The sequence below is a fragment of the Conger conger genome, chromosome 3, assembly GCF_963514075.1.
Source record: "Conger conger chromosome 3, fConCon1.1, whole genome shotgun sequence".
Lineage (NCBI taxonomy): Eukaryota > Metazoa > Chordata > Actinopteri > Anguilliformes > Congridae > Conger > Conger conger.
The window spans coordinates 1,058,859-1,075,572 of record NC_083762.1 but is presented as its reverse complement, the minus strand read 5'-3'; the positions used below and the strand labels follow the sequence as shown (position 1 = coordinate 1,075,572).

At 46.3% G+C, this 16,714-nt stretch overlaps 2 protein-coding genes across 2 annotated transcripts; both read right to left on the bottom strand.

The window, feature by feature from the left end:
* Positions 1–240: 240 nt before the first annotated feature.
* Positions 241–11,977, bottom strand: phykpl (5-phosphohydroxy-L-lysine phospho-lyase). The gene is made up of 13 exons (XM_061233838.1): positions 11,851–11,977; positions 11,516–11,634; positions 10,488–10,647; positions 9,758–9,832; positions 8,847–8,934; positions 8,325–8,441; positions 6,782–6,864; positions 5,444–5,669; positions 2,718–2,872; positions 2,147–2,236; positions 1,012–1,142; positions 681–722; positions 241–474 (listed from the first exon to the last, which is right to left on the bottom strand). The coding sequence occupies exons 1-12, from the start codon at positions 11,955–11,957 to the stop codon at positions 682–684; spliced, it is 1,392 nt and encodes a 463-aa protein (XP_061089822.1). The 5' UTR covers positions 11,958–11,977; the 3' UTR covers positions 241–474; position 681.
* Positions 11,978–14,587: 2,610 nt separating this feature from the next.
* On the bottom strand, positions 14,588–15,940 carry LOC133125210 (cilia- and flagella- associated protein 210-like). The gene has a single exon (XM_061236968.1). It carries the CDS (start codon positions 15,938–15,940, stop codon positions 14,588–14,590), a length of 1,353 nt encoding a protein of 450 aa, XP_061092952.1.
* Between the last annotated feature and the right edge of the window lie 774 nt (positions 15,941–16,714).

Below are 16,714 nucleotides of genomic sequence, written 5' to 3'. Positions count from 1 at the left end.
AGATGAGCCTGCCCCACAGGATAGTGAGTTTGTCACGCTGAGTCTGTACCTGTGCAGTTTGGTATTGTAGGTATTGCCTGATCAGGTAGGGGATGGGGAGTGAACCCGAGGACCTGTTGTAGGAGTCGGTTTACCTGCTTTTCAGGCCACCTTGCTTTTTAAAAAGCTCCTAGGTTGTCCGGTAAGCCACTGCACACCTGTGCACGGACGGTCATGAAATGAGAACTGTTCAACAATGCATTATGGGTAATCGTACGTTCACCAGTCTTTAATGTGCATCAGCTGAGCTACATCAGTGCTGTGCAGTTTCCAGTTCTGCCAGTTGATTGTGTGGAGTAGTTCATACTTCATTAATCTTGTGATTGAATTCATGCAATAAAAAGAACCCCTCTTTGAAAATGTCTTCACTGCACTGGGCCAGAGGGCAGCCGGGTGTTGACGTCCCTATTTTAAGTTGCCTTGGTCAGGAACGTTCTGGAACAGACAGTATAGTGTTCAGTCGGTGAATTTTGACGGTCTGAAACCCCCACATTTCTGTTTGCATCTGAACTTAAAACCGTTTGGCGCCATCTTCTGGAGGACTATGGAATTCAGCAGTTACTACCTCTGGTACTATAAATGCAAGTATTTTGTAACAATGTCTGTTGCAATTAAATTGCAATCTGCAGGATATTACGAACCTCAAACGTCTCCGCTTGTCTTTTGTCTGTCCGACTTCATATCTGCACACAAAAGGGTATCAGGCTGGGGTTACCATGCATTTATGGAAGCTGTAAATGCATGTGATTAAAAAAAAAAAAAAAAAAAAAACCAGCCCTGAGAACTTGGCAAAACATTCTGAACTGAAATGGTGGCACTGCTGTAACCCGTGGGCTGGCTGGCTGACGCACGGTTTGCTCCCGTGGCGTCTCAGAAGGCCATTCTGTTCGCCCTCTGGGCTTTAAGGCCACGCGGGCCGCACAGCCAGTGAACGTGCCCCAGGGTGTCGGGAGGCGGGAGGGGTGATCTCACCGGTCAGAATCAGGTCTATTTTCCGGGCGACGAGTTCTGCGTCGGCTGAGCTGAAGCACATCGGCGGCTTGAACTTGATAACGTTGTCATCAGGGCCGTCTGTGCTCACAACAATGCACTCGTCCTTCAGCCTAGAACCCAAACCAGAGCTCATCCTTCAGCCTAGAACCCAAACCAGAGCTCATCCTTCAGCCTAGAACCCAAACCAGAGCTCATTCTTCAGCCTAGAACCCAAACCAGAGCTCATCCTTCAGCCTAGAACCCAAACCAGAGCTCATCCTTCAGCCTAGAACCCAAACCAGAGCTCATCCTTCAGCCTAGAACCCAAACCAGAGACCTTATTAAGGTCTGCAGCCACCAAGGCGCTGCCAAACAGCGCACAGTGAAATTCCCCAAACCCCCACCCCCAAAAGTCCAATTTTTCACGGTGGGGAAGTGTTCCAAATTGAAGGTATTCTAGTGGTTTAGAGTCAGATTTGGAGTCAAATTCCCCAGAATGTGGCAACACTGGTAGCCACCTGTGTTTGTGCGGCAGATGGAACGGCAGCGTGGGTTCTGCGCGGTGCTCGTAATGGCCCAGAGTGCATGGGTGTGCGGCTGATGGAGGCTTTTACAACGTCGGGCCTGCGGTTCTGCAATCGGGCCCGGGAGGCCCGTCTCAGGCTTTCCCTTCCCCTGGAGAGTGTCCCGGACTGGGCCTCCACTCTCTCTCTGGCGATTAGGGCGGGGAGAGAACATCAGCAGCACTAAAGAGACTGCACTACAACCCCCAGAGCACCCTGCCCAAATCGCATCCATTTCCAAATGCCTTCATTTCACTCATTTGTACATCTGGACACTGAAACGATTCCAGTTAAGTACCTTTCTCAAGGGGTAAGAGATCCACAGAGATCAGCCAGCAGATCCGGAAAACCAACATTAGCCGCACTTCAGACTGGCAGCGTGGCGTTGTGGGATGCGTTTTAACGAGCGTTCCGTTACCTGCGCGCGAGCGTTCCGTTACCTGCGCGCGAGCGTTCCGTTACCTGCGCGCGAGCGTTCCGTTACCTGCGCGCGAGCGTTCCGTTACCTGCGCGCGAGCGTTCCGTTACCTGCGCGCGAGCGTTCCGTTACCTGCGCGCGAGCGTTCCGTTACCTGCGCACAAGCTCCCCGGCGGTGGCTGTAGCAGGCGCGCGCGTCTCTCGGTCCGTCACCAGCTCCATCCCCACGAACAGCCCCGCGCCCCTGCAGCACACGGGACGGGGGACAGGGGACAGGGGAGGGGGGACAGGGGGTTAAAATAGGGGGCTGTATTTATTGGCACTCGCTGGTGCAACTAGAGCCTTATCCGCGTTTCTGACCTGTGACCTTAATTGTTTGGCCATATCATTATTACCATGTGAGATTTTGGTGACATTTATTAACCACATTATTACCAGGTTAACATATTACTAAGAGCATAAATGAACAGCCGAAGTCCGTTCTTGTGTCCCTACGTGAAACCTTTGTCCCTATGTGAAATGATTAACTCGGTGAACAAGTGTTGGTGTCCACCCGCCAATTAGCTCTTTTCGCCAGCGTAATTGGTGGAAACAAAAACCTTCATACACACCGGCCCTCCAGGACGGGAGTTGGCCACCCCCATCCTAAACAGGGCACCCCTTAGCCCTTTTGGCCCTGTCCATGACCAGCCTGCCGACAGGGCGATGGTGTAATGTCTCCGTACCGCACGTGCCCAATGAGGGGGTGTTGGGCCATCAGGCCGCGCAGTCGGCCTCGGAGCTGCTCTCCCACGTCCCTGGCGTTCCTCCTCAGGTCCTCCTCCTCGATCACGTCCAGAACCGCCAGGCCAATCGCACACGACACGGGGTTACCGCCAAACTACACACACACACACACACACACACACAGGTTCCCACACACTGCACGACACACTGCACATACAGACACAGGGTGTCCATCAAACTACAGATACAGACATGGGTTCCCATCAAACTACAGATACAGACACAGGGTATCCATCAAACTACAGATACAGACACAGGGTATCCATCAAACTACAGATACAGACACAGGGTGTCCATCAAACTACAGATACAGACACAGGGTGTCCATCAAACTACAGATACAGACACGGGTTCTCATCAAACTACAGATACAGACACAGGGGTTCCCATCAAACTACAGATACAGACACAGGGTGTCCCATCAAACTACAGACACAGGGGTTCCCACAAACTACAGATACAGACACAGGGTTGCATCAAACTAGATACATAAATGCTTTCTGATAAACTGCAGATACATGCAATTTCAATCAAATTACAGATACAATCAGGGTTTCCATTACTACAGGCACACATACAGACCACAAACACTGACAAAAGGCAGCACCCACAGAGGATGGGCCCCCCACCCCACAAAAGGACATGAAGACCAGGAGTTTCATAACCACGTCATACCAACGAGAACAAATTAAAACACCGATTCTGCAACCTGGTCTTAAGTCCTGGAGGCCAGCAGTGTTTGCTGTTTATCTTACTGGTGCGTTTCAGCAAAAGTGAATCATTTAGCCATTGATGTCATTGCTGGAGTCCACACATCTAGTTCTCAAAGCCTTATTTAGCTGCTGAAGGAAACCCTTAATACCTGCAGACACTGCGGCCCTCCAGGACTTGAGTTTGACACCCCTGCCATTGGTAGATTCCCACCACATATGTGTACTTCTGTCATGGTGTCTTTACTTCCTTACCAACAATAACATGCCATAAACTGAATGTTACACTTTTTAGCGGACATTTGTATCTAGTGGAACTTCATCCTTTACAAACAGTCCACACGTAAAAAAGCAGGTTCACAGAAGCAATTCCAGCTCCTAACTCCTCACCAGCATCCACAACTGAGACTCAAACCTACACCCGTACCTGCAGTACCCTGTTACACTGCCCTGCCAGCACCGAGAAAAGCCAGACACATCTGACACGACTGTAACACAGGAAGTCCTGCATAATGAAGGCCGCCGTGCGGCAGGGGGTAAATACTGACGTTTGGCTCAAGTTCTGGGCCCTGTGTCACGAAGCAGGATTACGGAGTTAGCTGGATAACTGCACCGAGTAAAAAGAGCTGTTCTGGGTTTTACTCAGTGCAGTTATCCGGCTAACTCAGTAATCCTGCTCTGTGGGTTTTACTCAGCGCAGTTATCCGGCTAACTCAGTAATCCTGCTTTGTGGGTTTTACTCAGCGCAGTTATCCAGCTAACTCAGTAATCCTGCTTTGTGGGTTTTACTCAGCGCAGTTATCCGGCTAACTCAATTATCCTGCTTTGTGGGTTTTACTCAGCGCAGTTATCCGGCTAACTCAGTAATCCTGCTTTGTGGGTTTTACTCAGCGCAGTTATCCGGCTAACTCAGTAATCCTGCTTTGTGGGTTTTACTGAGCGCAGTTATCCGGCTAACTCAGTAATCCTGCTTTGTGGGTTTTACTCAGTACAGTTATCCTGCTAACCCCGTAATCCTGCTTCATGACACAGGTCCCTGTTCTGGCTTGGAAGTGTCCAGGCAGACAGATACACACACGGCTGCTTCCATTACATTACATTGCATTATTTAGCAGATGCTTTTATCCCAAGCAATGTACAACAAGTGCATTAGAAGAACTACAGAAACGGGCATACAGCATCGGTCATCTACAGCCATGAACATCGTCTATTACAAATGGCAAATAGGCCAAGGTCATAAGTGATGATGTAAGCAACTACAGCACCAATAAATACAAAACAATACAAATGCAAATGTGACAGTCTTAGATCAGTGGTCTCCAACCCTGGTCCTGGACAGCTATACAGGGTCTGCTGGTTTTCGTTGTTGTTCTGCGCATAACTAATCAATCAGAGCAGTTAATAACACAGTTAACACACCTCACCTGGTTATCTGGGTCTCAACAGGGTGCTGATTTAAAAGTGAAAGCAAAAGCCACCAGACCCAGTAGCTCTCCAGGACCAGGGTTGGAGACCACTGTCGTATGTTAAAATGTACAAGAAAGCTACATTGCATTGCTTTCACAGGTAAGGGGACAGGTAAGGAGACAGCTCAGGGTACAGGTCAAGGGACAGGTAAGGGTACAGCTCAGGGTACAGGTGAGGGCACAGGTCAGGGGAGAGCTCAGGGGACAGCTCAGGGTACAGGTAAGGGTACAGGTGAGGGCACAGGTCAGGGGAGAGCTCAGGGGACAGCTCAGGGTACAGGCGAGGGCACAGGTAAGGGGACAGGTCAGGGGACAGCTCAGGGTACAGGTGAGGGCACAGGTGAGGGGACAGCTCAGGGTACAGGTGAGGGCACAGGTAAGGGGACAGGTCAGGGGACAGCTCAGGGTACAGGTGAGGGCACAGGTCAGGGGAGAGCTCAGGGGACAGCTCAGGGTACAGGTGAGGGGACAGGTGAGGGCGTGGCTCACCGTGTTGAAGTACTCCACGCCGTTGGCAGTGAACGCAGCAGCGACCTCGCGCGTGGTGACCAGGCAGGACAGCGGGTGCCCGTTCCCCATCGGCTTGCCCATGGTCACGATGTCGGGGCAGAACTCCTCCCCCTGCAGCTGGAACCCCCAGAACTGGGTCCCCACTCGGCCGAACCCCGTCTGCACCTCATCCACCACGAACACCCCCCCCGCCCCGCGGACGTACCTGGGGGGGGGCATCACAATCATAACCCTAACCCCCCCCGTCCCGCGGATGTACCAAGACGGCACGAGACCCCAACCACGGTAAAAACCGGTGATTTTATACTAATGCTCTGTTTTACTGTCTTCCTGTGGTGTTATTCTGTCTACTCGTGTAGCCAAACTGTGAAACTTAGAACATTGTGCGGTTTGTCTGCTTCCATGTTAAACGTTGTGATTCTGTAATCGAGTGCCGTTTTCTTGGTTAGATCCCTCCTAAAAAAGAGGTCTAATCTCAATGAGACTAACCCGGTTAAATAAATGTTTTACCAACATAATTAACGTAACACAAAGTGCTTTACATAGGCAGTTGAATGGTGAATTATAAAATTACATAAATCTGTCATTTCTTCCAATAGAAAAAGGCCCATATGGGTCCTTTTTTATGCCCATAGTTCACGCAAGGAGTATTCAAATTTTTTAGTATTCAAAGTATTCAAGATCCTTACACTTCCTTACATGAATATGTTTTCTTACTGTTAATATTCAGCATAAATATCACACAATAAACTTATTGTTGAAAGGATGTATAGATGGAAATGCTGCAAATATGTTAGAGGAATGACAGTGTGATCATCAAATTAATATTAGTTAGAACACTGGAGAGTAGAATTCCACGGCCTAATCAACAGCCGATCCCTTTTACATCATCAGCATCACTGTACCCATCTCTCATGGCTGCCCACCCTTCTCATGTCCTCCCTGCAGCCGACTCCACACGTCTCCGTTTACACTTGTATGAAATGTAAATACTGTTCAACAAACAACTGCAAACCACTACAAACAAAGAAGTAGCCATTTCTCCCTCCGACTAGATCAGCCCATGTTGCCACCTTGTGGATTGCCAGTGTATAGCCTCAGACACTGGCTAAAACAAGCTGGTGAACAAGGCATATGATTCAGAAAATAACTTGCGTATGTCCTGAATCTGCGTTTGTGTTCCTTGTGTAGAGTATGAACTAGGCCTTGCTCCACCTGCTATGTGCTACAGCCTGTACAGAGCTGGGCTTGCGGGTTCAAATCCCAGCTTGGGTGTCCATACGAGTGTGGCAGCCTCCGTTTGGGAGCGATACCTACTCTGCTACCTTCTGGAAGTATCCACTGGGGAAGACAATCTGGCCTCCCACACTGGGCAAACTCTCCGCAAAAAAAGCTGCAATCTGCAGAAAAGCATCCAGGTAAATTCAAGTGTATACATTTCAGATATTTAGACATAGTATTCATATATACAGCTGGACATACACTGGAGAAGTTCAGGTCAAGTCCCTTTAGCTCATGGGTACAATGGCTCTGTTTTACCTGGTAATCAAACCTGCAACCTTTAGGTTACAGCCCCAACTGCTACTACACTGCCAGTGAAACTGAAGTGTCATCATGGGGATCTCATGTAAAAGTAAAAATAAATTAAATTAAATATTAAAACCTGCCTTTAGAGCAGTGTAAATGCTCACTGCTTCTTGTCCAACATGAAAAATGGAAGAATTGGCTACTTATCAAAAGTGGGACATGGATTCTCTAAGTACACAGCATCAGAAATATGCTTAGATCACAAATTCTGCATGTCAGTGATATAAGACCTTCCTATCAGTTACACAATGTAGCATGAAACAAAACTACAAGTGTGTTTGTGAGTGTGAGTGTGTTTGTGAGTGTGAGTGTGTGTGTGAGTGTGAGTGTGTTTGTGAGTGTGAGTGTGTGTGCAGTGTGAGTGTGAGTGTGTTTGTGAGTGTGAGTGTGTGTGTGAGTGTGAGTGTGAGTGTGTGGTGAGTGTGCATGTGAAGTGTGTGTGCACACAGTGTTTGTGAGTGTGAGTGTGTGTGTGAGTATGTGTGGGTGTGAGTGAGAGTGTGTGTGCAGTGTGAGTGTGCATGCGCAGTGTGTGTGTGTGTGTGTGGGTGTGAGTGAGAGTGAGAGTGCGTGTGTGTGTGAGTATGTGTGGGTGTGAGTGAGAGTGTGTGTGCAGTGTGAATGTGCATGTGCAGTGTGTGTGTGTGTGTGTGTGTCGGTGTGAGTGAGAGTGTGTGTGTGTGTGAGTATGTGTGGGTGTGAGTGAGAGTGTGTGTGCAGTGTGAGAGTGTGTGGGTGTGAGTGAGTGTGAGTGAGTGTGTGTGTGGGTGTGAGTGAGAGTGTGTGTGTGTGGGAGGGTGTGAGTGAGTGTGTGGGTGTGAGTGAGAGTGTGTGTGTGTGTGTGTGTGTGAGTGTGTGTGTGTGAGTGAGTGAGAGTGTGTGTGTGTGTGTGTGTGTGTGGGTGTGAGAGTGTGTGTGTGAGTGTGTGAGTGTGTGTGAGTGTGTGAGTGTGTGTGCAGTGTGTGTGTGTGTGTGTGTGTGTGTGTGTGCAGTGTGTGTGTGTGTGTGTGAGTGAGTGTGTGTGTGTGTGTGTGTGCAGTGTGTGTGTGTGTGTGTGTGAGTGAGTGAGAGTGTGTGTGTGTGTGTGAGTGAGTGTGTGTGTGTGTGTGTGTGCAGTGTGTGTGTGTGTGTGTGCAGTGTGTGTGTGTGTGTGTGAGTGAGTGTGTGTGTGTGTGTGTGTGCAGTGTGTGTGTGTGTGTGTGTGAGTGAGTGAGAGTGTGTGTGTGTGTGTGAGTGAGTGTGTGTGTGAGTGAGTGTGTGAGTGAGTGAGCACCTTGCGACCCTTCTTGTGACCCTCCTCTATCAGATCCCTCACGGTGTCTGCATAGGCCTGCGCAGGGTCAGGGTGGTCCTCCCGATAGCGCCCCCTGTAGGTGTCTGGGAGTGGCGCCTGAGAGGGAATCGAAGCGAGAAAAGGGTTTCCTCTCACAACATCCAGTAACTAGAAACTGGTTCATTCAATCACGCTCTTCATAAAATCTATATGCATTTGTGACACATTTAATTTACAATGCACATTAGTCCTGCACTATGTTGAAATGTATGTACAACAAGGACTCATGATTATATAGCTATATACACAATGTGTTCACTAACAAAAATAAAAACATAATTTATGACACATTATTTAAATCGCTTTAGACTGAGTCCTGTATACAGCACTTGAGCAGTTTTTCATGATAATGCAGTGTGTGTTCAGCATTGTCCACTGACTGCCAGAAGGGTCCCTGGCTAGCAGTAGCGGTGATAAAAAAAGAAGAAGAGAACCACCGTCGCCCGTGAGAAAGTCACACACCACGTGAACCCACTCTTTCTGACCCCCCAGTCTTCTGAACTTGTACGGACTGATGTCGATCAGTGACGTCAGGTGCCCATGGTATGCGCTTGGAAGAAAAACAAACAAAAAAACATTTGCCAAACAAATGTGAGTACAATATAAAGACCCTGCGCAATAAAGTTTTCAAGTGTTCATAAAGACACAAGATAAATATGCATACTTACTCCTTATCTCAAATGTATAAACAGCAAAATAACAAGACAATTCCCTGTATGGTCACACTAGGACTTGGAACTGTACTGTCCCCCTGGGTCCTCTTCACACTTGCTCCTGTGTTCGATCTGCACTTTGTTGTAAGTCGCTCTGGATAAGAGCATCTGCTAAATGCTTTGTAATGTAATGTAAAAGATGCTTCTAACCATGATTGCTTGGTCCCTCTGTGTGGCTATTATCCTACATTAACTTCTGATTAGGAGCCCATTAGGAAACGGGCAAAAGTACATGGTCTTTAAAAGACATTTACATTTATATTAGGGCCATTAGCAGACACTTATCTGTACAGATACACAGAAACCCAATACTACAGCCACCTGTAGGGGGCAGTATTGCTTCCAGGATAAAAAATAAACCCACTTAACGCCAAACTGCATGAACTAGGCTTGATATAGCAGTGCTTGTGCCATTTGGTTCTTCCTTTGAAGTATAGATTTTTTTTTGGAATCTCTTTTCAAACTTCTGAATCAGTGTTCCATTCCTATTCAATTGCCTTCAATTGAATGTAGTGATTGTTACACCAGTATTAAAAGGTTAAATTAATAACATTCTAATTACATATCTGTGATTTTACACCTTATCAGGGTTTTAGGGCCTTTATCATTTATGCTTAATTTGAATCACATTTCCCCTCCCCCAAGAACGCAAGGCCTTACTGGTCCAGCACAATGACGTCCTCGTGCTGGGTGAACTGGCGAGCCAACCGCAGGGCAAGGTCGTTGGCCTCAGAGCTGTGGGATGACAGCAAGTTTATTATAATAATTTTTTATTTTTAAATATATGTTTAGTATTTTGGTGGGTTGATTGTTGAGAGGTCTCCTAGTAGACAGAGTGGAATGCTACAGCTCATAATGAGAGATATTTGGTCTGTGACTTGTTTCCAGAAATGGTGAGTTCAAGGTCAAGTGGAAGTAATTATCTGGGGTGTTCAAAGAGCAGTGAGCGCAAGTGTCTGAGTCCACGAATCCCATTTTATAACATCTACATTTATGGGTAAAATGGTGGATTTTGTCCAATTTATAGCGTAGTCGGATATTTGAGAGAATGAATTAATGAGACTGATGACCTCATGCAGGGAGTTTGATGGGTCTTGTAGGTAAAGCAATATGTTGTCTGCGTAAAGGCTGATTCTGTGGTGTGTAGAGGGGGTATGGATTCCCTTTATTTTATCGTTTTGACGTATTGCAGCGGCTAGTGGTTCAGTGAACAAGGCGAATAAAGCTGGTGAGAGTGGGCATCAAATTCAAATTCAATTCCGTTCTTTTCCGTCACGCCAAGGAGCTCCTGTCAAAACATCGCCCACCCTGCCCCCAAGAAAATTATGAAACCTAACAACCTTTATGGGTGTTTTGCTCAAATTCAATGAATGTCACATATCTAGTTTACCCAGAGTTGACAAAGTAGAAGACGCAGAGCTTGTCTGGCAGGGTGGCGGTGAGGCGCTGGGCATAATGGATGATGTTGTCGTGCAGGAAGCGCCAGTTGGTGTTCAGGAGCTCCATCTGAGCTGAAGCAGCCCGGGTAACCGCTGGGTGGCAGTGCCCCACTGCACAGAAGAAGAGAAAGGTCAAAGGTTACGCAGTACGTTGAACCCCCAGAAACAAATTCTACCTTGCGCCATTGATGGGACCGTTTGTCTGCACCTTCTTCAAAACACAGAATCCTTGGTGACCCCATAAACACTAATCATTCATCTGAACATTGCACAACAAGAGGTTGAACTGTTTTTTTTTGTGCTGATGCCTAGTGAGGCTAATACCCCACCCAGTGATCTAAACTGTGTTGATCCGTGATGGCACTTGATGTCAAAAGAATCAGTCCAAGGTACAAAGATCAATACAATCTAATTACACCACTGTATTTTGCGCAAGGACTGGGTTTAATAGTGGTGAGATTGTAATCTGTAACTACTGTCTGAAAAGAAATGTTAGTGTTAGGTCAGTAACTTTCTTTTACTTCTCAGTCGTCTTTTTCACACGTTGTTTAATGATTTATTTTATTCATTTAATTTTTTAGAAAGGACAGTGCACATCAATCATATTACCAGTAATTACGTCAATGTATGGAGTGCCAGATTTAGCTCAAGAGCCGATTTTCACCTTGGCAGGTAATCCAGATCCTTGTGAACAAAGATCTTGTTCATGTAGATAACACGTTTCCAATCTTAACTCCTTTACAACGTCATTTCTGTCGTGTTTTTCTCACGGTATTAAACAAAATAAAAAATGTATGACATTAGACTAAGGACATAGGCAACAACATAAAAAAAAAAAAAAAAAAGTTCAGAAATCCATTCAATATGAACAAGGTGGTCGCCGTTAAAAGAGACCCGGGAGCAACGAGAAAGAAGTTACCGAGAGTTAAGCCCGAGTCTTTGGTTAGCAATTAAGACGTCTCTGTTTTTAAAATCTTACCGTGATGAACATTACTGATGCAATCCAGATACCTCGTCCCATTCTCGTCATATAAGTACTGTCCGCGAGCTCTAACTATCTTCACCGGATCATCCGAGTAGAAAAGCCGGCAAGATTGCCTTGAGGGAAAAAAAGACAGGTACAGACAATGACTTGTTATTGCCTTAGGTTATATCTAAAAATACACAAATCCAACTTTAATTTGTCAGCAATGACAACAGTTTGACTATAAACCCAACATAATAACTTCTGAATAAAGAAATTATTTTCTTTGTTGGCTTGGTAAACTTGCTGAGTGTCATTAAAAGTCCTGTTTACCAGCAAAAGCAACGTACCCAATAAGTTTTTTCCGCATTGCCAAGGTAGTTTGTTTATCGAACATTTCCATGGTCAATTGTCCGTGACTGAGTTCTTTTGGTAAAATATAGTGCACAGTCTTCATGAAATGAAAAAAATCATAAAAATAAAAAAAATCATACATTTCATAGCCTGCCTACTTCCTGTGATCAGAAGGGGATGCAAGTTCCAAAATAAAAGTGCTAAATATTTAGTTTCGAGAAACCAAATCAACAGCTAAGCCTAATACACGGATTTATGACATGAAAGATATTAATATAAACTACATGACACAATGCCCTCCTCTGGGGCGCGCAGCTCGTGTTGAGAACGGTGTAAATGCTTGTTTTTGTACCGGAAATTACTCTGGTTTAATTTTAACAAACGGAAGTCCTTTACTTTGTACATTCATGCGGGTTTCCCACGAGCGAGGGGAACGTCGCAAACCTATAGGTAATGTAATGTCACGAGGGAAGCTGGTGTTTATTCCATTATTTTGAGACGCTCTGATGGCTTATTGCCGTGTTTGTGACCTTAGTTCGGGTTAAAATCAATATAAAAAAAACAAATAAAATAGTTATAGTGACGGAACCTTCAGACAACAATCGATGGAATCATTCACCAAACTAGTTCGTACTTATAAATTAGAGTAGATTACAGGATCCTGAAGAAATTTTTCCTGGAGTGGTTTCGTGACAGTAAGCAACCTTGGTGGGAATTGCAGCTACCAGCCTGACCATAGTTGCACAGTTGCCATCTCAACCATCATGTTGCCAGCTGGATCAGATAAGAAACAGGCTGGAACCAGTTGGATTAGCAGCGTAGGGTCCCGCTAGCCCCTAATAAATATTACTTTTGAAAAAATAGTGTGTACTGTAGCTTAATATTACATTACATTACATTACCATTACATTACATTACCATTACAGGCATTTACATTACATTACTAGGCATTTAGCAGACGCCCTTATCCAGAGCGATGTACAATGAAGTGCAGATCGAACACAGGGACAAGTGATGCAAAGCATGCCAAGTGAATATGTTTCACTTTGCATGCTTAGACCCAAAGGCTTGGGCTAGGTCTGTCTGAACATACTGCTGTCTGTCTGACATACACAGTATGGAATTAGTCAGCAAGATGATTAATTGTTGTGGCTCTGCGTTAATCACTGCTGGCATTGCCAGGGTAAAACTCAAAATATGAAAATCCATAAACTCCCCAAAAGAATGCGCTTGTGGTCCTCATTTAGATAATCACTTCCTCTACAGCGCTACTAGCTGCGTGCCGGTCCGTAGAAGTGAAACTTTAGTGTGTTATTGTCTGATAAGAACAGAACAACTGTAGTGTGTTATTGTCTGATAAGAACAGAACAACAAGAACACAAATGAACTCGACTGAAACTGACCGTATTACAATAGCCTAGAGCAGTGGTCTCCAACCCTGGTCCTGGAGAGCTACAGGGTCTGCTGGTTTTTGTTGTTACTCTGCACTTAATTAATCAATTAGAGCCATTGATTACACAGTTAACTCAGCTCACCTGTTTACCCGGGTCTCAGCAGGGTGCTGATTTTAAGGTGAAAACAAAACCCAGCAGACCCAGTAGCTCTCCAGGACCAGGGTTGGAGACCACTGGCCTAGAGCCTATAATATCTTCACAAATACATGCTTCTGGGACATTGTGTTTTTATGGGCCAAATCATTTCTGAAATGCCAGACATTATTTAGAGATAATAAGAGAGGACAAAATTGGTGCATCACAACGGGATCAGTTCAACACACTGGACACATTAAGAAGGATCCTTATCTGGATTACTGGGAGCTGAAGCAGTCCAAGCTCAGAGACTCCTCAGCTGTAATGAAAACAGTGTGAATATTGCTTTGATCTGTTGAACGACTTCCTCAGAGTCATTTGACAAGCATTGTTTCTTGAAGAAACGAGCATTGGCGACATCGCTCTAGATAAGAGCTGTCCGCTAAATAAATGTGATGTAATGTAATGATTGCGTATCTGGAGTCAAAATCAAGCCTGCAGCAATGCAGTGATGATGATATCTAAAAATGCACATCTAATTTGCAAATTAAATGTTTTATAATAATAATAATAATAATAATAATAATAATAATAATAATAATAATTGTTAACAGTTGTACTGCTTTTAACTTGTGGAAATATTACTTGGGCAGATACTCTTGCAGTCGCGAGCCTGGCCCTCAACATTGTCCATACCACAGGTATATTTAATGTTACTGTAAACTATACATGTATAATTTCATGCATATTTATAGTGACTGTGAATTCTCAACTAAAAAGGGACATTGGAATATTGACTGTCTTGGATTTTTGTTTTAGAGATAAAGGGAGAAAAAGGCACTTTTTACAACATTTATTTAAGTCCAATATAAAATATAGAATATAAAATATATAAAAATCTTTTACATCAGTTTTAGTTGGTAGCACAATACTTAAAAGTAATAACAAAAATAATAATAATAAAAAAATAATAATTCACTCCTGTTCATTTACAGAACTGCAAAGTTCCCCATGTAGCTTCAGCATATGTTCACCGTCAAAAGCAAAGTATTCTATGCTTGTTTTCGGAAAGCTCAAAATCTTTTGTCAGTTTCTGGTGGTCATGTAAAAGAAACAGTGCCAGCAACGTACGACATTTTGGATACCAGGTGGGACGCAGCATATTGGCCAAGTGGCCAAGTATTAAGTAAACATCATTTGTCTATCACCATATGAAGCTCAGTCTCATGGCCGACTGGCCCTCTTCAGTCCCATATAGTCTTTTCAGGTCTTTGGTCGTGGTGCTGACGTAATTGGGCATTTGTTCATAACTGGCGCCAGGGACCAAGTAGTTGGCCCTCATCCCGCCGTAAATGGGGCCGACTCCGGACCACATCCCGTGCTGGGCGGCCCGGAGGAGCGGGAACGTGTTCCGGTTGGCCTTCCGGGCGGCGCTGATGACCCCGTCGGTGTAGCGCTGGTACTGCTCCTCCTCCTCGGCGATCAGCTCCGCGTACTTCCTGTCGGAGTCCAGCTGCCGGCGTTCCAGGAAGCGGTCCCCGGCGCGCCTCTCGGCGATCTGCCGGCGCAGGAAGTCGTCCATGGCGGCGCGCTTCTCCCCCTGGCGCCGCGCCGCCACGCGCTGCGTCTCCGCGGCCGCCCGGTCCCGCTCTTTCTCGGCGTCCAGGGAGACCCGTGAGCTGCGGTCCTCCTCCTCGGCCTGGCGTTCCCGAGCCGAGCGCTTGCTCTCCCGGTGCGCGGCGATGGCGCTCCGCATGGACGTCCTCTTCTCCTGCAGCTCCCGCCGCTGACGCTGCAGCGCGGCCTCCCTCTCCGCCTGCCCGTCGGCCAGGATCTGGGCACTCAGCCGCTCCTCTTTGTTGGCTTTCTCCTGCAGCTCGGTGGCCGTCTGCTCCACCACCATCTCCTTGTAGCTCTTCGCCACCCTGCGTCTCTCCGCCCTCTTCTCCTGCTTCCTCAGCACCACTTTGTCCCTCTCCATTTCGAAGAACCTCCTCCTCTCGTCCTCCATCTTTAGCTTCTCCGCCTCCAGTGCCCGGGCGGTGCTCATCGCCCGCAGGTGATCCGTGTGGGCCTTCCTCGCCATCATCATCTTCTCCTTCTTCTGTTCGCTCAGCATCTCCCTCTCCCTCTTGTACTGCTCGCATTCTTTCTGGCATTCAATGACCTCTTCGGCCTTCTCCACCTTCCTCTTCCTCCTGAGCTCCTGCTCGTTCATCTGCTCCGTCAGGAACTCCCGGTAGGTCGCTCTCTCCCGCTCCCTCCGCCTGGCCGTCTCCCGCTCCTGCTCCACGGACTGCAGCTCCTCGCGTTTGACCTCAGCCATGAACTTCCTGGTCTCCTCCTTGGCGGCACTGAGGAGCCTCTGTTTCCTCGTCATCTGGTCGTCGAGTTCCTTCATGGCCTCCGTCTGCAGGAGAGCGCGATGGAACTGCTTCACGCGATCGCTCTGATAGAACTGCTGGCATATCACCTTTGCCAGAGCCTCCTGCCGTTGCTTCTGAAGGCCTTTCCTCGAGCCGTTCTCTGCAGCCGTAGTTTCTGACGCCATTTCCATCTTGAAGTTAGCAGTTGTGGTTTCACTTGGTTATTGCTTTAATTCAACAGACTACTGTCTCACTGCACAGCCCATAATTTATAAGGGATAAGGTCAGTCATTGTCCATACTATGATGTCACATAAGGAGCATCTGACAAAAGTTCTAAAAACAAAGGAGCTTGAAGTCCATGTCCTTGTGACATCAGATCGGAATCTTCTGCCCAAGCGATCAAAGGAATGTCATTGAATGTAAACAATTATATATTTGTATATTTTTGGGTCAAAATAACCATGATACACTAAAGCAAAAGTGAATGGAAATGTGTGTTATAGCAGGAATATTAAGACAAGTGAATAAGCAAATGTTATTTGCTCATTTTATTAGGCAGGATGCAAATCTCATGTTACATAACTGACTTTCAGGATATTACATATTTATCTTTTAATATCGACTGCTTTTGAATGTGTACAGTAGGAAGCTATGAGGTTGAGGAATGGCGGAGAGCCAGGCGCGACTAAGGGTAATCCCTTGTAAGCGGGCTCGCGAACGTGTCCGCCACTAAACCCCGGGAGGTCGAGGACACGAAAACAACTCGGAGACAGCTCCGATCAAATAAAGAAAATAGCCCCAAAAAACGGCTAATGAAAATAAAGCAACCCTTAAAAACCAGGGCGAATAACACAACCAAAATGAGGGCTAAAAGGCGAGCCCTGAAACCCCGGACCGGGGATCCCCGGTAATAAAAGTACAACCTAGTATAAAAGACTAGGTAAACAAAATAAACAACCACGA